Here is a 25864-nt window from a genome sequence, read left to right on the forward strand (position 1 = left end):
ATTTACCCACAAAATGTGCTTGTCCTTTGTTTGTGGTCTGTCTTACCACACAGAGAAAAATGCTGTTTCAAATTTTTGACATCACAAGTTGGATTCTGGTATAAAAAAATAAATAAAATTTAAAAAAAAATCCCCTCCCCTCCCCTCTCCTGGTATCTCCACCTCCAGACTAGAGTAAAACTTTTGCTCAGGTCTGCCATTTTTATTGTCTCTACAAAGGAGTGATGTCCACTGGGAAAACTCAGAGGGGTTACTGCCGACAGTCAATGTATATAGCAGCCTCTGCCATCACTGTGATTGAGTCGGTGTGAATGCGGAGTAAAATCACTTTGAGTAGTGTGACGAGTACAAAAGATCTTCCCAGTCTAACTACCTGCATTTTTTTAATTGAAACTTATGAAGTTCATGAATCATTAGTTATTTCAATGCTTGCGTGAAGCCATTCTATCCGTTTTTTTTCCTGTCATAATTACACACAGCTTTATACACTATGAAAAAAAAGCTTGTCCACTCACGTTTGTTCTTCCTGTTTCCAACACAAGGAAATGCACCTCCCAAAGACTCCTTCTCTAGAGAACACAAGTGGAAGCTTCTCTTTTGATGACAGAGCCAGATGTTTGTCCTTGTTGTGGACTTGTACTCCAGGCATAGCCTTGATGATGATGATGATGACGATGACGACAGCACTGTAAGTCCACAGGGAAGCTAGTAAAAAGAGTTCTTATTCTTCTTTCAGTCAATATGGAGAGTTTTAAACAACATTTATAATTGTACAGAAGAATGTATTTCATGTTTCCAAAAATGAACAACACTGGCTTTCAGCCATGTTATTCTGTTCTCCATTAGAAGCACTGGGTGAAGCAGAGGGGTTATACATGCCTCACAGCAGTAATAGCAAGACGTTGGTCTGACTAGAAGATTGGAGAGTAGATGTTGAGAAGAATCTTTGTATTTCTATTAAAGGCCAAGACTCGTTAAAAGTTTTCACTCTTAATGAATTTCCCTGATCAAACTTACACAGTTAAGGAATGCTGTCAGAATTAGTGTAACATAGCTTTCTCACCTTTGCGGCACGTTGGTTTGTGTCTGGAAATGGCTGGAACAAAATAAGATATAAAATAATCTAAGACTGAAATGATCACACATTTTTTGGAAGAATTTTGGTAATGGTGAAATTGTCTTGAACTTACTGGACTGTATTGTATAGTGTTTTTACCTCGCAGGTCACATCTACATGTTCACATGCTGAGGTCAGAGGCCACTATGTAAAATGACCATCAGAACTATCTACTGGTAATCCCATAAATACTCTGCCAACGAAGCAGTGGGATTAATGTGGGGTACAGGAGCTGGGGATCAAACCCTCAAACACTCGGTTGAGAGACGACAACTGAGCAAGGCCGGCCTTTTTATTCCATTAGTTCATAGTTGAGTAAATTATCTGTAGATGTTTGCGATAACGCATCAAGGAGGTTATTGAATGCATTATTTAAAACCCTTACATGTGACGAACTAACACACATTCTGTAATGTCATTGCTTTCCTGTGGTCAGAAAAAGGACCATAGCCGTTTGTGTTCAGAATACACAAATATGTGACCCATACTGTTGTTCTGTTTTTCTTACTGGACATTACAACATAAGAACATATGGAGAGATGTAAAATTGGACAGTCTTTATTCATCTATTAATAATCATTTTTTATTACAAAATTCACACAGGTGTCATCTGGCTTTTAAAGGCGCCTCTCTCCCTGTCAGCCCATCCACTGTTGTGTGACTGCCAGAATGAGTCACAGCTTAGTTCTACAATATACAAGCAGCTGCTACGAGCCTCTTGTTCAAGCTCAGCCCATGAGCCAGTCCTTGAAACATGATCAAAAGCATCGTTTCCTTCCTGATCTTTGCTGTTAAAGGCAAATCCCAAAGAGGCCAATTCAGGTCTGCAACTAAAAATATAACTTAAAAAAAAAAAAAAAAAAAAGTTTCTCACACACCTTAGAGGAACATCTTTCTCAACAAAAAAAATCTCCTAAATTTAAAATAAAGTCAGTGGCAGACAAAGCAAGATTGGGTGTACTCTTTTTTGCAATGGAGTCAGATTCAGGGCCAGAACTGAATGCTGAACAGGTTCATTAAAAGGGATGGTGACAACAGCAAAAACACATGGTTTGAGAGCTAAAAAAAAAAAAACACATTTCTTCTCTGATAGCCATCAGGGTGAAATGTGAACACTCCAGTCTCTGCATCATGCCACGCATGCATGATCTCTTCATCCACACCTGGAAACTAAGTGCCATCAAAGTCCTTTGTGGCATTGTCAAGCAAAGTAAACAACTGATTGTGGTTCAACGTTCCCACACAGACGCGCATCTTCAGGATCAGCTGCTGCACTCCTGCCTCAACCGCCGTCACTGTGACTCCTCAGCAATGAACGACTTATCGGAGAATAGTGCTGGATGACGACAGGGCCGAGAGAGAGTATCAGAAAGGGGGGGAAAAAGTCAAGAGTCAGGGCAGCAGAGAGAAAGAGGACAGCCTGTAACAGAGGATGAAGAACCAAGCAGCAGAAAGACAGAAACAAAGAGGACTGATAGTTTGCTTGCACTTGGTTAAATACAGAGCCTTGGTTAACAAGACCTGAAAGTAAATATAGGAATGGAGAAAACAGCGACAAGGCCCAACCATCCATCTACCACGAAGAATTTTAAATCAGAATGGCTGCATCTCTCAGCTCAGGGACACCTGGTCAGGCTCAAATGGCTTCCTCAGGCGAGGCTGTGTGCTCCTCTGGCGGCTGGCTGTGTGGTGGAGAGGGGAGGGCCTGTCGAGGAGGAAGAGGACCCACAGGAGGAGGAGGAAGGCCATCGGGGAGAGAAGGGCGCATCATGGGAGCTTGTTGAGGATGAGGAGGGAGAGGACCACCAGGCGGAAAGCGTGGAGGGAACATCATCCCTGGAGGGGGAACAGCCCACACTGCAGACAGAAGAGTGTTAATCATAACATAATACAGAGTAAAATACAGCAGTAAAACAAAGGAGAGGTAGCTGTGACTGCTCACTTGGTCTCATTGGAGGACCTCCAGGTATCCTGGGAGGGTAAAAATCTGGAGGAGGTGGTCCATAAGGGGCTCTGCGTGGAAAAGGACCATCCATAGGGCCCATTTGATGTCCAGGAAGAGGCGGACCCCCCGTCCTTGATTCAGCTTCAGGGGGAGTCCTTCGATCAGCAGGGCCGGACTTTTGACAAACATACAGAACATTTAAAAAAAAAAAAATGTTAAAAGAGGCGAGACGAGCAGACACAAACGTCTCTCATGTAAGAATGGCTGTGAAACTTAAATACTCCTCTCACCTCTCTGTGCTCCTGTTCACCAGGACCAAAACTGTTTTCTCGGAATGAGCCATCTGTATCAAGAGAAGATAATCCTTTAGTCATCTCACAGACGGACGGAGACATTGACAGTGTTACAGCAGCAAAGAAGGATAGCAGAAGAAAAATCACAAAGTGCAGAATTAACTTAGATAAAAAGATAAAAATGTGAAAATATATATATATATATATATATATATATATATATATATATATATATATTTTATACAGTATGCATCAAAAAAATTGTTAAAAGAGCCAGTAACTGTATAAGCTGTGTGAACACTATCATGCACACAGTACATATAAGGATGCACGTTATTGCACAAGTGCTCCCATAAATTATTATTGAAAAGGAAATTAAAAACCACGTTTTCTTTATACATTTTTTAAATACTCAAAATAGATTTTCCATGTCAGCAGTGTCTGTAGAATTTATAAATGTTGAGTCCAGACAGTCAAAAGCGGCAGGCCATTATACCTGAGAGTCCGAACTGACTCACCCGTCATGTCTGCAGGGTGGAACGGCCCTTGGGGGAGACCCCGTGGAGGGAGAGGGCCAGGTGGAAAGGGGCCAGGAGCTGGAAAAGGGCCCATGGCCCCTGGAGGAGGAGGAGGTCTCCTGTACATCGGACCTCCTGGATCAGAGAACATATATCCTGGAACACAGAGCCAGAGATGCAAACGTTAATGAACATCTCACGAGCCCGATGACCCCACACAGACATTTATCACAGAGAGCTCACATGCACCGTCACAATGCGTTTAGCATGCACATGTGCAAAAGAGGACTGACTGAATGTTACTGGCCAGCAGCCACACCTCAGTGCACTGACCACAAAGCCTTTCAAACAGACGTATTGTTGAGCTGGACAGAATCAAGGTGCACACGGGTTGGAACAACACTGGAGCATTAAAGTCAAGACATCCGTACTCCATAGTTACTGTTGACTTACCTGCTTAGTTTGGATCAAACTGAGGAAAAGTCACATTTGTTTAAATGGTCATAGTCACAGTCTTTTATTTGTTCTGACGGATGAGCATCAGGACCTCTGTGATTCCCTCTGTTTCTCTCTTTCGCAACATATTCGCTATCATACACAAACCTGGATGTCCCAGGGGTCCGGGCGGTCCAGGTGGGGGTCCCCTGCGATCTCTCTCCCATGTAGGAGAGATCGAGCCACTGTCTGAATGAGGACCTCCGCTCCGCTCCATATCTGCCGGGCCACTCGAGGTGTCCATCGGACCACGAGGCACTGCCAAGCAAAGAACCAGAAAGGAAGACAGGAACGGAGTGGTAAGAGGAAAAGGGTGGGGGGGGGGGGGGGGGGGGGGGGTGTTGGAAAAATATGAGAGAGAGAATGGAGGGGAGACACAGTGGCAGCACATTTGGAAACTCAAAATGTCAGGCAATCGAATCGGAAGGAGTGTGACGGAAGAGAGACACAAAGAGGTAGAGCAAAGTCAAGTCGCTTACACTCACTTTTTCCACAGACAGCATGCAGACTTGCACACCATGCAACTACAATGCTGATCATGCTACAGCCAGCAGCTCCTCTTTAACATGCTGTTGTACAATAAGGACTCGTGAAGCACGTGAAATTCACTGCATGTAAAGTTAGACTCTGCCAAAAGCTAGAGGTCCAGACGATGCTTAAAAACAATCCAAAGGATGAGGAATGTCAGGAAGACTACATTTACACTTTGTACCTCGAGTCTTATTCTCAGTTTCATATTCACACACTCTCCTATGAGGACCACGGGAAGTTTGTCACCAGAACACCATTTCTCTTGGCTGCTTGACAGTCCTTTAATGACTCTGCCGCATTAATAACCATTTTCTTAAAAAAGGCATCTTAACTCTGCCTCATTCGCTTTTTTACTTGACCTGCGTTTAAGCCAGATCCCAGCAGCCCCCGTCCCTGCAGCACCCCCATCCCTGCAGCCCCCCTGTCCCTGCAGCCCCCCCCGTCTATGCAGCCCCCCCGTCCCTGCAGCCCCCCGTCCCTGCAGCCCCCCCGTCTATGCAGCCCCCCTGTCCCTGCAGCCCCCCCGTCTATGCAGCCCCCCGTCCCCGTCCCTGCAGCCCCCCGTCCCCGTCCCTGCAGCTCCCCCTCCCCCCCTCCAAGCAGCCCCCCATCCAAGCAGCCCCCCGTCCCAGCAGCCCCCCCGTCCATGCAGCCCCCCGTCCCCCCAGCTGTAAGTGACCACTGGGCTCAATCTTAAGTGGTACACTCACTATACAGATACATGACGCTTCTCCTATTGTGGACGTCTACTGTCATTTCAAAGTCTAGACCCTTAAAAAATAAAAACTATTCAACTTCTTCAGTTGTCTTTGAAGGAAAGAGCCTCATCCTGAATACAGACGAGTACAGTATGATAGGTGAAGAGTCTTTAGTGCATGTACCTCTAGGAGACAGTCTAGCAGGGGGCCCGTCCATTAATGTTGGTGGAGACAAGAAAGCTCTAGTCTCAGATGCAGGTCGACCCAAAGGAGACGGACCGTACGGAGACCTTTCAGCTGCTGGTGGAGAAGGATAAGGTCAAAGATGAAAATCTGTACTCAGGTGGTTCAGGGCTCAGATCTACTGGCCACTGAGTATCATGTCTATTCTGAGCGTGCGTGCGCGTGTGTGCGCGTGCACTAACCTCTGAAAGGAAGGGGTCTAGCCAAGCTATCCAACGCGTAGGGATCCTTGTCCAGGGCGTCGAGTTTAAACTGTGTGTCGGTGAGCCTGGAAGCAAACACGCCGCAGGTCAACACATATGACAATGATTTCCTGCATCTATCATGTATGTCGTGTATAAAAGGAAATCAATAAACTAAAGCATCCAACACAATTAAATCTTTAAAACACTATTCTAAACCCAGGATGTTTTTAAATGTGTTAACAGAAGAACACATGATTACTGGTAAAGATTCACATTCAAGATTTTTTTTTTTTTAATTGGACAGCTTTGACTTTAAACCTGGATCCTAATGTTACATATTGTGGAGACTTCATGGGAAACATTGCCCCTGGAGGTTTCCTGAACTCGAAAGCACAACCACATGCTGTGATGCTTGAAATGAAAACCTTTCAAGACAAATGCACGTCAATGACAGCATTTCATATCCACTGAAAGAGCTTGGGTTTTTTTTTTTGGCCCAAGTTTTGAAGATGCTAGAATTCCCCTTTAGGTTCAGAGCCTGTATTCTCACTTCTGTCTGCAGAGGGCGTTCTCTCTCCTGACGTCTGCAAGCTCTCTCTCAGCTGCTCGGGCTGCCAGCTGGAAATCAAGATCAATGACGTAAGACAAGCACATACAAAACAACAAAAAAAAGTGTGCCGAAAAAAACAACAACTATGTAGATATTTCTAAAAAGCTCTCATGAGACTGTCAACAAGTTTGAATTCGTGGCCCAGTGTGTGCTGCGTTTATTGTGTCAAGAATGTCGAAGGTCAAACCGACAAACTGATTGGATTCAGACTTACCCAGTTATTGTGCGCCTTCTTCTCATGTGCTGATATTTGAGTCTGGTACGACTGTTTGGATTTCTCCAGCTCCTCTTCCATCTCCTCGGCTCGTTGTCTACAGACAGAAGTGATGCACGTGAGAGGCGCTCGAGCTGCCGAGCTTTATATACGAGACTCACTCGCATCACACATTTAGTTTAAATTGCATTTTGAGGAAGCAGCTACCTATAGTTGTTGAGTTCTTCCATGGCTAAAGCAATGTTTTTGTCTGCTTTGTTCAACCTTTCCTCCTTCTGCAGGCGCTCCTTCTCCTCCACAGTCAGCAGCCTGCAAGCCAACACAAGAGTCAACATCCCGGACAACGACGACGTGCAGCTTTGGGCTTCTCCGTACATTTATTTGTGTCTCTGTACCTGTGCAGCTTCAGCTCGTTCTCCTGGTACATTTCTGTCATAATGTTGAGTTTCTGTTGTAGCCTTTGCACCTGTACGCATGAATAAGAGCCGTTTATCCCAAAGAAAGTGAAAATGGCACGAGACCTTAAATAAGTGACGTCACCTACTTGATCTGCGTAATGCTCAGAGTCTGACTGCAGAGATAATTTCTCATCCTCCAGTTCTTTAATGCTCACTAGATGTAAAAGGAAACAGAACATCAGTGATATGTATAGTCTCTGCATGTTAACAAGTTTTGTTTCACCTCTAAATACTCAAAGTGTTAACACATCACAATGTTTCCACACATTATTGTACAATAATGACCTAACGCTTTGTGGTTTGCTCACCTTCCAGGTCTTCTTTGGCTTTGATTTCATCGTTCAGTTTGGCGAATGCTCTGTCCTTGTCTTCATCTACAGATTTGAGGTCTGCATTCAGCTACATGCAAACACAAAACCAACTTCTTATTAACCGGCCCCAAGAAAGAGTACAGTTAGGTTTCATCAGTCTGGCTTTGAGACCTAAGAAGAGTTTCCTAACATGCATGAAAATATCTGCTGACTGTCGTTAACAGTGTGTGCTTGTTTAGGTCACATGCCTTAGCAGCATAGATGAGTTTCTGGACTTTCTGCAGATGGCCTTGTGTGTCCGTTTTGACTCCCCTTCCGTTTTCCTCTCCTTTCCTTGCTGTGCCATTCGATGTGTCCTGTTCTCCTTCTTCCTGACCAGCCTCTTCCTCCATGTCTGGATCCCAAGCTTTCATCCTGAGCAGCCTGTCTGTTAATGACTGTGAGGTGTGACCATACAGATAATGAGAACCACAACAATTAATATCAACATAAAGACATTTCACAAAACTTTTTAAATCCTCAGCTCACAGTCTTCTACTTGTAAAGCTCCCGAGTTACATTATTTAAAAGATAGATTTTAATCATAGACTGTCAATATTAATGGTTTAAGTCTGAGTGACGTCACCCATCTGTGACAGCAGAGGGCTCCAGAGGCTCATCTGTCACCGCCATGCTGGAAATCCTGTCTCAGCCTCACTTTCAGTCAAGTTAACGACTGAGAGCTAGAGCTGAGGAGAGTTTTAAGTCTCTTGATGATCAGTTACACAGTTACATCGCCACCTGTCAATCAGGTCAGCTACACCCCTAGCTATGGATAACACGCATCGGTCATCAAATCAGAATGTAGAGTACAATAACTAATCAGATCAATATTGTTTTCTGTACCAGGATGTAAACATGGTAATTTATGCGCGCTCCTGCAGTCAGCGGGTGGACGCTCGAAGAACTGCAGGATGTTGCACCTCCACATCAGCTTCTTTCTTCAACACCAGAGGTTGACGTTTAATTTTAATAGACAGTTCACAATAAGGCTGCTAAATGACTGATACTCTGTCACTTTGTGATACCACCTGTTTTTGTAATAATGGATAGTGTTGGAAAGTGTCAAAGCTTTAAAACAAGCTGCAGATCTTCTTTCCAACCAAAACGTGTTACGAGCATCAGAGATCTAACAGTGGCGTTTTATTCAAATTCACAGGTTGTTCACCTGGATTACAACTGAGATTAACTGTTTAACACTGTTTTAGGGAGAAGTGTAGACATGGTGGAAATTGCAAACATACATTGTTGCCCATGTATCCCATAAAGAAGTGCAGCTTCAGTGTTTGCTGATTAAAACAAGAAAAGACTTAGTAATAGCTGCTCTTATATTCTACTATGTTAGTCTATATTACCCAGATACGCTCATCCTTGTTGGTCACATCCTGCAGCATCGTGCTGTGAGAAAGCTCACACCTGCTTATCTCTGCCTCTAACTCGCTCACTCTCTCCGCCCATCCCTCCACCTGCTGCCTCAACTGCAGAAAGAAAGAAAGAAAGAAAGAAAGAAAGAAAGAAAGAAAGAAAGAAAGAAAGAAAGAAAGAAAGAAAGAAAGAAAGAAAGAAAGGAGCAAATGATGGATTCATGGTGCAGGGGATTTAGACATGGAGAGGGGAGGGACGAAAATGCAAAATATTAGAAAAATAAAATATGAGATTCGTGGTAAGATCTCTTTTTGACAGTTCTCTATACATGGGTAATTAAAAAAACTGAGAGTGTGTGTTCAGTGTCCTACCTGTGCATTGCTATCCTGTAACAATGCCTTCTCCTCTGCAGCTGTTTCCATATTCCTCTGCAGTCTTTCACTGTTCATATTGTACACTTTCAGGGTAGTTTGTGCCTACAATTGAACAGGCAGAGCTATTGTTGTATGACACACGGAGTGACTGAGCACTGAGCAGACAGGACAAAGATGAAAAGAAAGATTTTAGTTCATGTACGGCCTCACCTGTTCTTCTTGTGACTGGAGGTCTTTGGTTTCTTCTTCAAATGTTTCCATGCTCTCCTCAAGCACTGCTATCTGAAAGGATGAATCAAGAAAAAATCTATCAAACGACTACCGGTTTGTGAATAAAGGTACGCTACTCGACTTGGGTGCTTTGTTGTTGACGTGTGTGTTTCTCCTACCCTCTTTTCCTGCTCTTTCCTGTGTTCTCTCTGCTGCTCCAGCTCATCCTTCAGTTGTTTAAGATCCCTCTCCAGCTCCTTTTTCTCATGTCCCATTTGTTTGGCTCTGACCTACAGGAGAAAGTGGAAAAAAAAACAAAAAAAAAAACAAGATGTGTTAAAAGGGTGCAATGTTTCACTAAGCGTTCATGTTGAAGTTCCTATGATCATTACTTTCCTTTAAGATTTTTTTTACAAAAGTTGTTGCATGTAGACATGGACTTCTCACTGCTGTCATAACATAACATTCTTAGTCTCTACTAAAAGGCTCATTTAAAAGGCCTCAGAGCTGAGTATTCTTTGACCATGCTGATGAAGATCAGGACCAGTTAAATGCAGAATTCATTTGTCAGGTTGGCGAGAAAGATGACTGTTGCACAAATGCTGTGCAAAGGTTTGTAGTTTAATGGTCCAAGTAGTGTCGATCGTCTCTCAACCTGAATGTCAGGGATTCGATCCTGCAGCCACAATGACTGATGTGTCCTTGGGCAAAACACTTAACCCAGTGTTACTCCGAATATGAATGTGTATGAATGTGAAGGTGTGACCTGCGTGGTTAGAAGACTAGAATAGAGCTCAAGTCCACTGACCATACACTATAAATAACTTTTTCTCACTGCCTTACCTCCAGTTCTTCTGATTTTTGAGTTTGGGCCAAAACGCCACTGTCTCTCAGCGAGCCCTCCAGTTCATCATACTGCAAACGACATGTGATGAAGAAAAACAGTGACGAGTAAGTCAAAACACGATTCTTGATAGCCGAGACTATAAACAATCGAAGAAGAGTTTACATAGTGTCAATAATTAAATCATCATTAAATCATCATAATGTGTCTTGTTGATACACTTCAGACAACATTCATCTTCTGATTCAGAAGCTTTTTGAATATCAAAACATATCACATTAATTGGGCTGCAGTGTCATTTTTCAGTCACAATTAGCAAGAGTACCGACCTCTTGTTGACACTTGCTGAGAGTCTCAAGGACTTTACACTTCTCATCCAGCAGCTGTGCAACCTGCTCAGCCATCCATCGCTCTTTATCTAAAAGCAGAGAATACAACACTCAAGAACACATAAAAAGGCTTTCCTGAAGTATTTCTGTTTGATGGGTCAAATGATGGATTATGGGTGTTATAAAGGAATATGTAGTGAGAACTTACTTCGATAAAATCTGCTCCTCACCTGTAAAGAAATAAGATAACGATGACAGATATTCACTAAAAGATAATCAGTTGTTGAATGGTCACATTATCCGGTGGATCACTTGTTTGTATATCTTTTAAATTATATACGGTAAGCATTCAAAATATGCATGATAACGAATCATCATGATAAATATGTGCTGATGGGGCGGTGTACTCACAGAGCTGTAGCATCTACAGGTGAACAGCAGCACTGTCACAAGTCCCACCAGACTAGAGACGATGACAGGCTCCCATGGCACCCCATACAGGTCTGGACCAGGTCTGATGTCATCAGGCAGTGCAGATACAACCTAAACAAAGAGGAAAGAGACTTTAAGACTGTGTTTCTGATACATTTATGATTAACATGGGAGCGGATTATACAGAAGTGAATAATATTGTTACAGGAAATGTTGGCATTTGGGATGAGACTCTAGATACTGTACTGCTCCAAACCAGTTCTTATCAAAGCAACAGAACAGACAAGGAGCAGCTGAATGTATTCATGTCTTCGTTTTTTAAACATCAGTTATGCTTGAAAGCCTGAGGGTCAAAGACAAACTAAACAGCTGTTGCTTCAGTAGGTGGGCTTACACTTCCTCTTTTATAAAAGTAAGTACAAAAGTATCCTATCTTTTCTTTTATAAGTTATCATAAATGTGCAATTGAAAACGTGTATCTTTATACAAGTGTGAGCTATTAATTGGTTTTGATAGCTGTTTGTACTGACTCTTAAGTTTTAGCAGTTTACGTCACACATATGAAAATAAACACATAAATAGCAATACAAAACAGCTATGTTTGGCTGCTACAAATCTTAAATGAGTTCACTTAAATGAAAGAGCAGGACGGCACCTAATAAGACAGACCTATCAATTAGCCGGATAGCTCTGAGCTAACTCTGAATAATAACAAACAACTCAATAGGCAACAATCAGTGTGTGGTCTTGACAGCTGGTTAACAGCACTCACAGTACACAAACATGAGCAATAGAAATTTAAAAAGTGACCTCCTCAATAATACGGAGATATTTAGTGCTCCGTTGTGTCAGCTGTGACGGCTAGTTATGAAATGCTAACGAAACCTGCCACATAACCTACATCCTTCACTTTCTCCACAGCGATGCTGTAGTACGCCTCTGCCGTCTCCTGAAAGTCGACCGCTTTGCTGGCCACCTGGTCAATTGTCGTATGTTCCGCCATTTCTGATTTACTTCATCTGGTTATCATAAAAGCGGTATTTTTCATTTAAGCCAACACAAGAAGCAGAGACTGAAGCCATCGACCGGGCTTGCGGCGATTTCACATCCTATTCACAACAACGACGCTCCAGAGTGGACGACGTCAACCTGCACGTTATAGGGGGGAGTAGAAAACTAGACTCTCTCTAAAATAACCCTCCTAAAGGTTGTTATTGACTAATTATTTCAATACATGTGTAAAACAGTCTGTATAAAATATATGCAGCATAATTACATTCACATACATTTATTTGAGCACTTAAAGGATTGTGCTGCTGCTCATACACCCCCGCCTGCCTGAATGGTTCACTCGAAACGTCACCAATTGTAAAATGCCACACTGACACATCAGAGAACTTTCAAAGTGACACCACACCAGAAGAAACAGGTGTATGTTGTAGACTTAATGACGTGTTATGCCAATGTTATTCTAAACTGAATAAATATGTGGCTTTCTACACAAATTATACATTTCTCGAACTATGGTTAACCACTTGCCATATTAAATTACGGTACTTGGCTAATAACGAGGTCGTAAGTAGGGCGAGGGTGAAGACTTGACTCCTTTTTAAATGGGCCTGCACATATATTCCGAAAGTCAATCTACTCACCAAACTGTCTTCATTTTCTTCCATTATAACTTCAGACTCCATAGCTCCACCAAAATATTTTAAGCACTTTGACTTGACAGTAGTTTGACAGTCAGTGTGTTTTAAGTGTGTAATAGAGCCAGTAGCACTGAGCAGTGTGAGTGATGTGGACAGAGCTAAGCTGGTTTGACAGCTGAGAGGGAGGTAAAGCTAAATGCTAAAGGAGAGTAAGATAAACAGGTCACAAGTTCAGTGTCTTAAAGAACCAGACTCCTATGTATCTAAAACTAAAGGACATAAAGGAAATGCACTGATTATTGTACAGTTGCTATTTCTACAATAACTTCTACACTAATTTAAATCAACATATTGAAAGGTTATTTGCTTTGCTTTTTTTTTTTTTGATTGGTGGTATATAATTCACTGTTTAAGCCCTTTGCTGCAGCCCACTGTTTGTGCAATACTCAAAACCCCTCTCAAGCAGTCAACAGTTATGGTTAAAGTTGGGGACATTAAAGATGCAGACTGAGGAAAGACCAATTGGATTGTAGCTATTTTGGATGTCATGTGATTGGTTGGCTCATTTAGATACAATAAACGTACATTTCGTTTTCACAGGCTTTACTCTTACCTGCACTGTCAGCCATATAAGGAGCTCTCTAGCTGCATGGAGATGAGTGCTCGAGTCTTCAGCGATCTTATGAACAAATTCCAGATTTTGCTGTATTACCCCTGAAATTAGAATGACAAACATAAACGATATTCTAAATGAAAATGTTTTTCAAATTTACATTGATGGAATTCAAAATGTTTTATCTTTTTTCATGTAAATAGGCGTACATATGTTAACAGTGTTAACCTAAAGCTTTCAGAGTTCATTTGAGGCAGGTCACTTGACACTTCTTCTAACTTTTCATTTAACAATTTTAAACGCTCTTTATTCCTTCTTGATTAAGCAACACTTGAGTCTTCCATACCTTCCAGCTTTTTTGGTAGTCCTGACTCAATGTCTCTTTCTTCTTTCTTAGTTACCCTCTCTTCCACCGTGCCACCAGCTATTTTTTTATCACTCTGTTTATCCAGTCCCATCCATTCATCTTTGGGCATGTTAGTATCCAGGCCTACAGAGGAATCTTCCACCTTATGTGACTCATCCTCCATTTTCTCATCTTTACTGGTAGTTGAACAGGACTCACCAACACAGCTGCCATCAGCTGTATTTACAGGGAACACAAATGCATTCTGGTTGAGATTATTGCAATGCATTCAATCTAAACTAAAATCAAAATGTTAATTAACAGTTATCAATCATTTGAGTGTTGATCTTTGAAGCCACGTAGATAAAAAATACCTTGATGGCTTGTGATACTGGTGTCTGGTTTTCCAGTGCTGAAAGTCTCTCTTACTTGTGCTAGTAGCATTTCTAGCTTCTGAAGTGCAATGAGTGTTTTGGTTTTTTCTTTGTCCTCCTGTGGTGCATCCTGCAGCCTTTTGCTTGGAGCAACAAGCATCTCCCTGTGGTAATGCAGGAGTCTCTCTACATCCAGCAATATAGAGTCAGCCGTATCAGGATCACCTGTCATTGTTTCTGAGATGTCATCCAAGAACTGCAGCTTGTGTTGCCCAAACAGATCCAATAAAATTTCGATATCATCTGCACTCATGAAGGCGAGCAGGTTCTTGTAAAATTTGGAGAGGGTTTCTTTTTGTGATGAAGTCTCTGATTTCAGAGGAATAGAGTTTGGATGAGAATAGGGTGTCTGCAAAAGGGAAGGGGAAGGCTGCTTATGAGACAGGTTGTCAGAAGTATCTGTGAGCAAATCTTGAATAGAAGGTTGGCTTGAATTAGTGGCTGTATCTGGTTCTTCTTCAGGAGTCAGAGAGGTGGCTGTTTCAAACGCATTAGAGTCCAAACTTTGAGTAGTGTCTGTGGATTCCTTCGTTTCTGCGGTAGGTGTTTGTTTAAAAAAGCTAAAGGCATTTTTGAAAAGGCCAAACGCACCTCCACTTTCAGCTTCAGCTACAAGAGGATCAGGTCGGAGTGGGGAACCAGTTGAGTGCTGTGGAGCTGTTTGTTCTACAGCCTGGGCTTCAAATGCTACACTGGGCGGAATTGTTCCATCTATTTTTAATTCAGTACTATCCGTATTTTGATTGCATTTTGTCACCTTAACATCAACGTTAGGAGAATTGCTCAGTTTTTCATTGCCATGCTTCATAATGAATTCGTCCTTGTTAGAATCACCATTATTCATCTCTGTTTTATCCTCATGGGAAATCTCTTTGCTGCCATTTTCTTCAACATTAGGTTTAACTTCCTGTTGGAGTTCTTTGTCCCCAGTAAGCTCAGTAATGTTTTCTTTGACCTCGGTTGTCTGGCTTAATGAAACTTCTTTAACTTCAACTGAATGCAGCAGATCATTGTTTGTGTATTGCATGTCCTCTGTCTGCTTCAGTCCCAAAGCAATAAGATCAGCCTCAATATCATCATGTCTTTTGTCTTCTTTTACTCCCCCTTCCTGCAGTCTATTGTCATCCCTTTCTGTGCCCTTGAATGATAAGATCTGACCCTCTTCAGTCATATTAAATGCCGGATTTTGCTTTCCTGCCATTACAACTCCTTCTTCTTTGAAGTTGAATTCATTAGTTGAATCCTTTAAGTCACCTGCCCTAACAAAGTCTTCTTTTCTCCCCTCTTCTTTCTTGTTCCTGCTCTCTCCCTCCACATTCTCCTTCACACCCTGTACCTCATGAAGTAACTCTTTTTGTTTGTTTTCGTTGTCTTTTTCTTTTTCTTCCACCTGAGGATTTTCTGTCTGTCTCTCATCAGTCTGTAAGGACGTTTCTAAGCTTTTTTCATCTTGTGTCTCGTCCTCTTTACTCTCTGAATCTGGCCTGTTGATGTTTTCTATCTCTTGCTCAAAAAAGGATAACTTAACTCTTTGTTCTTCACTGTCTTTTCTCTCTTTCTCACTTCCTTCCTTCAACTCTTTCGTTTGTTCACCTTCTTTTGACTCTTCTACCAATTTCTGCAGCTCCTCCTCTATCTCTTCTATCTGATGCTGCTTGTCCTTCACTTCGCCATGCTTCTCCTCGTCCTTTAACTCTTCATTCTCATCCTGTGTCACCTTTCCCTCCTCCTTTGACTCCCCAAACTCCTCCTGGTTTCCTTCCTCTTTTATCTCCTCCTGTGTCTTTTCCTCCTTCAACTCCTCTGACTCCAGCAGTTTCTCCTTCTCAGATATCTCCTTCACTTCCTGCTTCTTGTCTTCTTCCTTTAGCTCGTCTATCTCATCCTGCTTCACCTCTTCCTTTCCCTGGTTTTTGTCTTCTTTTGACTCCCCAAACTCCTCATGGTTTCCTTCCTCTTTCATCTCCTGTGTCTTTTCCTTCTTTAGCTCCTCCAACTCCAATGGTTTCTCCTCCTGTGATATCTCCTTTACTTCCTGCTGCTTTTCCTCATCCTTTAACTCCTCCATCTCCTCCTGCGTCACCTCTTCCTCCTGTCTTTTCTTTGACTCCCCAAACTCCTCCAGGATTCCTTCTTCTTTTATCCCCTCTATGTCCTTCTGTGCCTTTTCCTCCATTAACTCCTCCACCTCCAGCAGTTTCTCCTTCTCTGATATCTCCTTTACTTCCTGCTTTTTCTCCTCTTCCTTTCCTTGGTTGTCGTCTTCTTTTAACACCTCAAACTCCTTCTGGTTTCCTTCTTCTTTTACCTCCTCCACTTCCTCAAAGTCCTCTTCGCTCCCCTCTTCTTTCTTGTTCCTGCTCTCTCCCTCCACATTCTCCTTCACACCCTGTACCTCATGAAGTAACTCTTTTTGTTTGTTTTCGTCTTCTTTTTCTTCCACCTGAGGATTTTCTGTCTGTCTCTCATCAGTCTGTAAGGACGTTTCTAAGCTTTTTTCATCTTTTGTCTCATCGTCCTTAATCTCTGAATCCGGCCTGCTGATGTTTTCTATCTCTTGCTCTAAATTAGATAATTTAATTATTTGTTCTTCATAATCTTTTTTCTCTTTCTCACTTCCTTCCTGCTTAACCTCTTTCGTTTGTTCACTTTCTTTTGACTCTTCTACCAATTTCTGCAGTTCCTCCTCTATCTCTTCTGTCTGATGCTGCTTGTCCTTCACTTCGCCATGCTTCTCTTCGTCCTTTAACTCCTCCTTCTCATCCTGTGTCACCTTTTCCTCCTCATGTCTTTCCTCCTCCTTTGACTCCCCAAATTCCTCCTGGTTTCCTTCCTCTTTTATCTCCTCCTGTGTCCTTTCCTCCTTCAACTCCTCCAACTGCAGCAGTTTCTCCTTCTCAGACATCTCCTTCACTTCCTGCTTCTTGTCTTCTTCCTTTAGCTCATCTATCTCATCCTGCTTCACCTCTTCCTTTCCCTGGTTCTCGTCTTCTTTGGTGTCCCCAAACTCCTCATGGTTTCCTTCCTCTTTTATCTCCTGTGTCTTTTTCTCCTTCAACTCCTCCAATGCCAATGGTTTTTCCTTCTCTGACATCTTCTTTACTTCCTGCTCCTTCTCCTTTTCCTTCAACTGGTCTATCTCATCCTGCTTCATCTCTTCCTTTCCCTGGTTTTCATCTTCTTTTGACTCCTCAGCCTCCTCCTGGTTTCCATCTTCTTTTACCTCCTCCACTTCCTCTTGTGTCTTCTCCTCCTTTTTATCCTTCAACTGCCCGGATTTACCCTTCTCTACTATCTCATTAATTTCCTGTTTCTTCTCCTCTTTTACTATATCCTGCTTTTCCTCATCTACTTCTTGCTGTTCTTGTGCCCTTATCTCATCCTCCTCTTTCAACTCCACCTGCTTCTGCTCTTTCTTTAACTCCTGAATACCCATCTGCTCCCTCTCTCCGTTTAACTCACCTTCTGTCTTGGTCACAGTCTCTGAGTCTTCAAACGAGGTAGGCGCACTTTCATTCAGAGCGTATTTCCCAATCCCTGTTGTGATGGTTGGTGCTGACTGGAGGTCGTTTTCAACATCTATCCCAGTGTCTTTATCAGATTCTCTTTGCTCTTGAGATGCTTCTTCACCTTGGTTGGTAATCAGTTGCTTGTCTGGAGACACAGACTCCTGATTTCCGATGCTTCCTATCTGTGCTAAAGTCTTGTGCTTGTTGGAGATTTGATTCTCAACTATGCTCTCTTCAGCAACACTGCCAACTTGAATATGTTCAGCTGAACCTTCGGTCTCAGAAATCTCTGTGTGTAGTCCATCTGTCTCCTCATTATTCACACCCTCGTCAAGCTCATCCTTTCTAGCCCTTATCTTAACAGACAAATCAGCCGATTCATCAGTGAGACTCTGGATCTCAACACTTTCCCCAACCGGGTTCTCTGTTTTGTCCTCCTCAGCTCCACTTTCGGATCGTTCTGTGGAGTCTGAATTTAAATTGAACAATACATCAATGTGAGATTGTGTCAATACATCCTGATCAGTCTCACTAGAAGTTTTAAATTCTTCTTCTCGTGTCTGCCTGTCATTATCATTCCCATTGTGTTTGATTGCTTTGGATTCCTGATGATCTTCACCTTCGATTTCTGCATATCTTTCCCCAACGAGTGCAGTGCTATCTGTGTTATTATCAATCACTGCTTTGTCTTTGTTGTCTTCCTGCCTTTGTATTTGAAGAAAGCTGTCAGGCGTTGAAGACATTCCTCCGACAGTCTCAGCTGCTTCACTTTCTTTACTTCTGTCTGAAACACTTATATTGTTATTATTATTGTCAGCAGTGATTGGCTCTGTGGTGCCAGGTACTGTCTCAGTCTTTGATTGGGTATTTTGGTCCTCTGTCATTTCTTTAATCCTTGATTCAGGGATTGTTTCTGTCTTCACTTCCTCTGTCAGTGTAGGTTGTAATCGGCTGGTATCCACTCTCTCTGACCCTGTTGGCTGCTCTAATGTTTCATCATCTTCTGGTTCCTGAAAACCACTACCTATACTCTCATCAATCTTGTCTTTGTTGTAGCCTAATATGTCCCCAATACCCATATCATACCAAGAACCAGATGCTGGCTGTTCCCCTTCTTTAGCTGTCTCTTGGACCTGGCTTTCGGTTCTCTCTGACTCCTGATTGGTCCAGCCAAATCCAAGCGTGTTTGAAAGTCCACTTCCAAGCCATTCCATTGCTCCTGTTTCTTTCTTCTCCTCTTCCTCCTCCTCTTCCTCATGCAATTGGCTGCCTTCTAGGTCCAGAGACATCCTCCTACTCCTAAATGTCTCTGCTGGTTCTTGCTCTTCGTCTTTTTTACTTTCTTCTTCATCCGCTTTCTCTGCTGAATTTTCTGTTTTTTTCTCTCCTTCAAATCCAAGCCAGTCAGTCAGGGTTGAAGTGAAAGATTCTGCATTTTCTCCATCTTCTTCTCTTTCTTTAACATCATTATCTGTTGTTCCACCACTTTCTCCCATCCCCAGCCATCCTGTCACCGAAGAGGTGAAAGAAGAAGCTTCGGCCTGAGGCTCTTCTCTCGCATCCCCTTTCTCTCTTTCAGCCACATTTGCGGGTTCTTCCTCTTTAGTAAGACCTAACCATCCTGTCACTGAAGAACCAAGCCAAGGAGAGGAGGCAGACCCACCTTGTTCCTTTGAAACAGCAGGATCCTCTTGTGCTCCCTCCTGAGCCCCAGCAAGATCATCAACAGGATTTATTTTTTTGTCTGACTCTTCCTGTGTGTGGCCGTCAGCTTCATGTGCGGAACCTGCAGATTCTGTTGAGACGTCTTCTGATGCTGATGGACTTTCGGCATTCCTATTATCCACAGACGAGGCAGTTTGCGTTGTTTCTTGCTCCTGGTTTTCAGCCCAACCAACATCCTTATTGTCATCATCATCTAGATGGCTGGAGTCAAGGAAATTACCAAACTCATCCATACAAAAGAAATCAGATTCCTGGAGGAAGACAGGAGATGACACAGTAATTTGTAATTTTCCATGTACAGCTTCAAAAGTACCACAACAACAATCATTGACGTAAATATTTTGAAATAGATTTCTTTTTGTTCAAAGACCTTAAGCTGAAGAGAAGCTCAAATGCAGCTGGTTTACCTGTGTTTCCACTACTTTCTCCACTGATGCAAAAAGCTGCTCCTCTTGCACTGCATCCTTTGGAAAATAACCAAACTGTGTGTCAATCTGGAAGAAATAGGGGACAAGACAATGATAACAATTCTATGAAGCCAAGGCAGCATCATGGAAGAGATGAACATGAGACACCAAAAGGTAAAGAAGCACATACTTAGTTCATTTGCAATGTCATAATGATTATTTTTTTTAATTCAAGCAGCAACAAAACCTTTGAATTTAATTTGATAACTTAAAATAAGATATTGGTCAGTGAAAATTAGTTTTGATACAGTTTGGGTTTTGCATTATTGTGGTTCGTTTTGTATGAAGTATTGACCAAATATCTGCATATTATGATATATGAGGTTGTAAAGATTTTACACACAAACAAATTCTGTTTTAAAATGATTTTCTTTAGACAAAATCTTCACGCAGTAGATAGTGATGCGATAAATAAAATCATCAAAACTCCTAAATCACTGCAAGGTCATTGTTGTTGGGGTCATTAATCAAAGAAAAGTATTTTGATTTTACTGAGGTATGTATTCACTTTACTGTATGTCATAGATAGAGTCACTAGGCATTGTAAATAAACTTTAGCTATCCTACATTTGTGTTTATCAGGTACATTGTGATGCCAATCAGTGCTGGATAACTACAGTGTGTATACAAATCAGGAATAATCTCTTCAAACTCCACCTGAGGTGATTAACTGTTTGGATCTGAGAGATAGATAGAAAAAAACTCACAGTGCCTGCCCAGAGGTCATCTCTTTTTCCAGTCAGTTTGTGGTAAACAAAGATGGTATCTCCTTGTTTGAAGCTAAGGTAACGACAGTCATTACCACGGTGGTCTCTGATGGCCTGAACTCTGCTCATCCGGCCTATAGACAAAGAAAACCACATAAAATAAAAATCGATAAAACAGAAAGAATGGTGACAATATCACAGACTTTCTATGAGAAGTTTTGGACTTACTCTGACATTCAGAATCACCGCAGATCTTGTAGTCAGATAACAATCCCAAATTCGAACGAGGTAAAAAAACAAAAACAATGCCCAAGCCCAAAATTATGTTGTAAGATTGGGAAAGAGCCATCAGTGAAGATTTTAAAGGAGTGTATTAAGAGAAAATGTCCATAATGCGAAACAGAAGTGTTGCTTGTTGTCCTGGCAAGTGGACATTGCCTCTAAGCTCTTGCTGTCATGAAGACTCAATAGCAAATGGGAACACTAAGATAAGATATAGCATTATGGTAATCATTAACATGCTTGCAAAAACATACAAAACATTACCTGGTGAGAGGTCAGAGCCTTACATTTGATTGAGTCATGGATGATAACTTTCACTGTGACAGGAATAAACAAAAAGGTCGACATTAAAATGTATTTGCAAACTAAAATCATTACATTTTCATGGACTTTGGCCTTTATCAGGAAACTGACAACATAAGGGGCATCCGTAACCATAGCAACAAACTCCGCGCATAAAGACAACGTCATATTCCTGCGTTACAAACAACATGGCTACCTAGTTGGAGAGTAGTCGAACCACCTGTGAAATACTGGTTGTTTTAACCGCCAGAAGAACCTTTTTAGTGTAAATCTTGGCCTTAAACAACTTCGGCAACATTTGAGCTTACGTGTTTTTTTGATAAGAATTCAAACAAAATGAAGTCGGACGCGGAGGACTTAATGCCGAGGCTGCTGCCCGTTGATTTCGGAGCCAGTACTGAAGAGCTGGACCTGAACGGACCGCCGAGAAACCCCCGGGAATATCTCCGACAAGTACAGTAAGTCCCTCATTTGGACAGCGACAAATGAATGAGTGACTGTATACGGGACTGCCAGTTTGACAGCCTGTTGATTGATGGACGGCCCCAGTGTTGTACGCAAAGTGTTTTGATTGTACTTTTGTTGCCACTCATTGCTATTCAGTCTTTTCAATCAAACTTCCGGACACCTTGTACATGTGTTGATCACTTTGAACATGTGATTCCTTTATTAGGCTGGAGGCATCACTTTGTCCAGAGGTGGTAGTTGCTCAAATTGACCCCAAGAAACTGAAGAAGAAACAAACAGTGAATGCCTCTGTAAGTTATTGAACGCCTTTTGACATATCCTTTCATATATAGTACAAACAATGAATCAAGTTCACATTTAAACTGCACTACTTGAATTCAGTGTTTAAGAGGCTTCAAGGGGCTCATAGACAACATTTACATGTACGAAATGAGAGAAATTTGGAAAAAGTACAGTTTCTTTAATTCCCTGAGAACTGTGTTTCAGGTGGCAGGATGCCATGCGGCTCCAGTGGGTTTCTCCCCCAGTCTCAGCTGGCAGCAGCAGCAAGTTAGTAACTTCTCAGATGTCAGACAGGTAAAACAAAACACAAACATCTACGACCACATCACGAAAACATAAAGCTTTTTTTTTTTTTTTTTTTAAAGAAAGGAAAACATTTACCTATACGTCTGTTTTTTAAACTTGTCCTGTTCTCCTTATTGTTCCATGATCCAACTGAGACTCAAAATTAAAGACAGGCTCATTTGTGATCTTACTTTTGTACGCTTGGAGGCGCTCCTACACATGGAAAATGTCTGAATGGAAACACGTTTTATGTTGAGACACCTGCTCGCACAGACTGCGTCCTTGACTCCAGAGGAAAAGGAGGATCGGGAGACACAGATACGGCTCAAGAATAAAGGACTCCTATTGTCTCTCGTCTGAGCCAATGGCCTTGGGACCATTGACTGTTTATATATGCAGTGCTCTCTTCGATGAAATGGGAGATAACTAGGTTTTGAGATTGGTTGTAAAAAAAAACAATAAACCTTCTGAAAAGGATCTCAAACCCTGGTGTGTGTTTACTGTATAATGTGGGTTCTGTTTTTCTTTGTCTTTCAGTGCATCGCTAAGAACAGAACGCACTGGAGCAGCCAGACTCTGGATGACAATGTGCTGATGGTGAGGAGGTGACATGATTAATACGTGTGAATAAATTACCATCAAAACGACGTCTCTTGAGGACATCTGTTTTAGTGTTGTGGCTTACTGACCACTGATGTTAAAAAGATCTCAATATTAAACTCTGTGTCTTTAACAGCCAAAGTTAACAGATGAAGAGGGCTGGAAAAGATTTTGTTTAGGAGAGACGGTCTACATGGGTACTTCGACCTGCCAGACAAATACTGGACCAGAACCAGCGCTGGACTACAGCAAAGTATGATCGAGTGTCAGGGTGAAAACATAAGCAGAAAAGCATCATTCATGTTCCTGAACTAAAATATTTTTAAATATTCAAGATTAAAAAAAACAAAAACTTGCCTCACAAACGTGTCAAGTCACTTCATGGTAGTAAGATTAGTTTCCTCTTTCATTGAATGACAGATTGGCTTCCCTCCCTTCCTCAGCATAGTCAGCAGACTGAATCAGGTAAATGAAATCTTCATTTAGTCATGGAGCTCCCGGTCCTTCTACGGTCTGATCATGATGCGTTTGTCCCTTCTGTGTTCTTAAAGTCCACAGTGCTGCTGGTGTTGGAAATTCTCATCAGTTGGTTTGAAGAACACGAGTTTGCTCCTCAGCTGGCGAGTTGACATTTCTGACTCTTTACTCATTTTAAATATTAAAGATAACTTCTTTTACTCTTTCGGTGTTGTTGGTCTTTAGGAATAAGTGTAACATTGTGCCTTATCAAGTGTTTGTTTGGTACAGGGACGCTGGTTATATTCTCTGTTGGCCTGCCTGGAAAAGCCTCTGCTGCCTGAAGCCCACTCCTCCATCAGACAGCTGGCCAGGAGATGTTCTCATCTGCGTAGCACACTGGTAAAACTCAGTCTGTGTTATTCTTCTGTCATCCTTTGTGCAGTGCTTTTTACGACAATAATGGATCGTTGAACGTCAGCCTCTTTTTATTTTTGCTGCTTATTTGAGTTGAGCTCTACACGTTTCTGTACTTCTCATTTGGCTCTCTGGTGTTAAAAGCTCACGACAGAAACACTGGCACTAGTCCGTGCTGCTTTTTATCCTGCCTTGGTAGCTCTCACGACGGGTGCTTAATGACAAGGTGTCATGTAGTCCATAGCTCCTTTGCATGTTAGAGGTAAATCCTTGACGTTAAAGGTTGTACAGCCGAAAGGATGTCTTTTGACTTCTGCATTTCTGACTGAACAGGAGAGCCAGGAAGACGAGAAACTGCCTCCCCTCAACCTGCTCATCTGTCTCGTTGCCAGGTAACGACTCTGATTCCAAAAACTGGTCGTGTTGAGTAACATTTTACGAACGTCTGATCACATTTAATCAAATGCAAATAAACTTTCAGGAGTTTCTTATCCTTCCCAACTTAAACGATTTATTACATTAGGCTTTGTTTTTGTATAAAATGTTGATTTTCATGATTTCAGGTTGTATGCATTCTTTTGAAGTAATGTTTTGTTTTCCCTGCAGATACTTTGAGCAGAACGACCTGGCAGACCAGCCTGAGTGAACCGTGTCGAGCCTGTCATGACTTCTGTCCTACATGAAAGAAATGTTGTTCTGAGCTTCTCTTACTGACGCAGCGTTCAGTCACAAGGCTCCACAGTCTCACTCTTTGTGAACCAACTGCAGAGAAATGAACTTTTCTAAGGAAGTGGCAGAGGACACAAACACTTCGGGGACTGGAACATGAACTCATGATCTATTGTCTCTGTAACTGGGTATCTTGGAGCTCAGTCCTGGAGGGGCAGATGCATCAAGTTGTCTATTAAACGATTTGTAGAACCAATCTGGGACAGTTGTTTGTCATCAATCATCACAGTTACTATTATCAATACAACCGCCTTTTATCAAGGCTGGATGTTGAGTACCTGGATTCTCTTTTCTTTAAGGTCATGGAATTTAACGTTTTTTATTCTTAAATTCAGACTCCAGATTTTAAATCCTGACAACCACTGATGGGCTGTTTTCCCATGTCATCACTGTAATAAGGACAATGGCCCCTTTCTAAAAGGCCACATCAGTTCATTCAGAATTTGTGAGTGACACGCCTGCTGCACACCAGCAGGTTTTGACTCTGTCTCTAAAGGGCTCCGGTCCGTTTGGTCTCGACTATCATACACCGTAAAACTTCAAACAGCCCATCCCAATGTGAGGCCTACGATTCTGGGAATGACGTACATTTTAACAGACAATTAGAGGATCCTTTGCTTTTCATGTTGAACTAGATGGATGGTTTGAACTGAAGGCTAAAAAGCAAGATAACAAAAGAAATGATTAACTCCATCTGTCCAAGAAAGTTTGCATGCAAGCCTTAAAGCAGCTAGACCAAACTGTTCATTATTTAATTAACACTACTGGTGTTTTGTACAGTCAAATATTCCTGATGTCAATGTCAGATACATTGTCTTTGCCATCTCTGCCGTGCAAGACTTTAGTTTGAAAATAATGAAAAGCCCATCTTGTATTGAAGCCTGTCCTAAATAAAGGCAGGTTTATTTCATAGACTGACGGAAACAAAATCCTGAGCTATTGTAGAAGGTTTACGGTTTCTACACAAAAACTTCTCCATCAGCATGGCATGATCATTAGACTGTTCCAATTCAAACTACAGTGTCAGGAACAAGCAGCCACGTCTCCAGTGATCAGCTGGTTGGAACAGATCAGTCATTTCTAGATAGTTCCCAAAGCAGATTACTGACCAGGGATTTTCAATCCAAAACGATTCTGGATTTATGAATCCAGAATTGTCTATTTTTAAAGGAGTGCACATTTCAAGATCTACTCCAGTGTATAGACTCGCTGAGTTTCCTCCTTCTTCATTTGGCATTCTACTGATATAAAGAGCGAACTTCAGCAGGGTTTAGGCTGATTAGTCCAACACCCTACAGCTTTCAGGGGAAGTTAAACATTTTTTTTTTACATTACACAATTTTCCCCACCTTTTACTGACCGACTCCTCTGTTAAGACCAA

General features: G+C 42.0%; 2 protein-coding genes across 3 annotated transcripts; one reads left to right on the plus strand and one right to left on the minus strand.

The window, feature by feature from the left end:
* Positions 1–1659: 1659 nt before the first annotated feature.
* On the minus strand, positions 1660–21414 carry mia2 (MIA SH3 domain ER export factor 2; the record flags this gene model as incomplete). 2 transcript variants are annotated; one of them, XM_079369666.1, is made up of 28 exons in its annotated part: positions 1660–2974; positions 3060–3237; positions 3353–3405; positions 3874–4029; positions 4477–4626; positions 5781–5897; positions 6023–6108; positions 6576–6643; positions 6850–6946; positions 7057–7158; positions 7245–7315; positions 7394–7461; positions 7616–7706; positions 7867–8055; positions 9013–9135; positions 9394–9498; positions 9607–9678; positions 9786–9896; positions 10450–10521; positions 10780–10868; positions 10988–11009; positions 11191–11322; positions 13474–13574; positions 13820–14056; positions 19426–19738; positions 19895–19981; positions 20662–20795; positions 21231–21414. In XM_079369666.1, 28 exons carry the CDS (start codon positions 21412–21414, stop codon positions 2754–2756), a joined length of 3429 nt encoding a protein of 1142 aa, XP_079225792.1. In that variant the 3' UTR covers positions 1660–2753. The 2 variants fall into 2 exon arrangements, with proteins under 2 accessions (XP_079225792.1, XP_079225791.1); XM_079369665.1 differs by having other exon boundaries at positions 17716–19738; positions 20890–21384.
* Positions 21415–21416: 2 nt separating this feature from the next.
* gemin2 (gem (nuclear organelle) associated protein 2) lies at positions 21417–24679 on the plus strand. The gene is made up of 10 exons (XM_079369667.1): positions 21417–21704; positions 21920–22004; positions 22201–22290; positions 22819–22878; positions 23018–23134; positions 23302–23346; positions 23433–23501; positions 23629–23739; positions 24088–24146; positions 24361–24679. The coding sequence occupies exons 1-10, from the start codon at positions 21583–21585 to the stop codon at positions 24398–24400; spliced, it is 798 nt and encodes a 265-aa protein (XP_079225793.1). The 5' UTR covers positions 21417–21582; the 3' UTR covers positions 24401–24679.
* Positions 24680–25864: the final 1185 nt, after the last annotated feature.

Source organism: Symphodus melops, assembly GCF_947650265.1.
Source record: "Symphodus melops genome assembly, chromosome: 19".
NCBI lineage: Eukaryota > Metazoa > Chordata > Actinopteri > Labriformes > Labridae > Symphodus > Symphodus melops.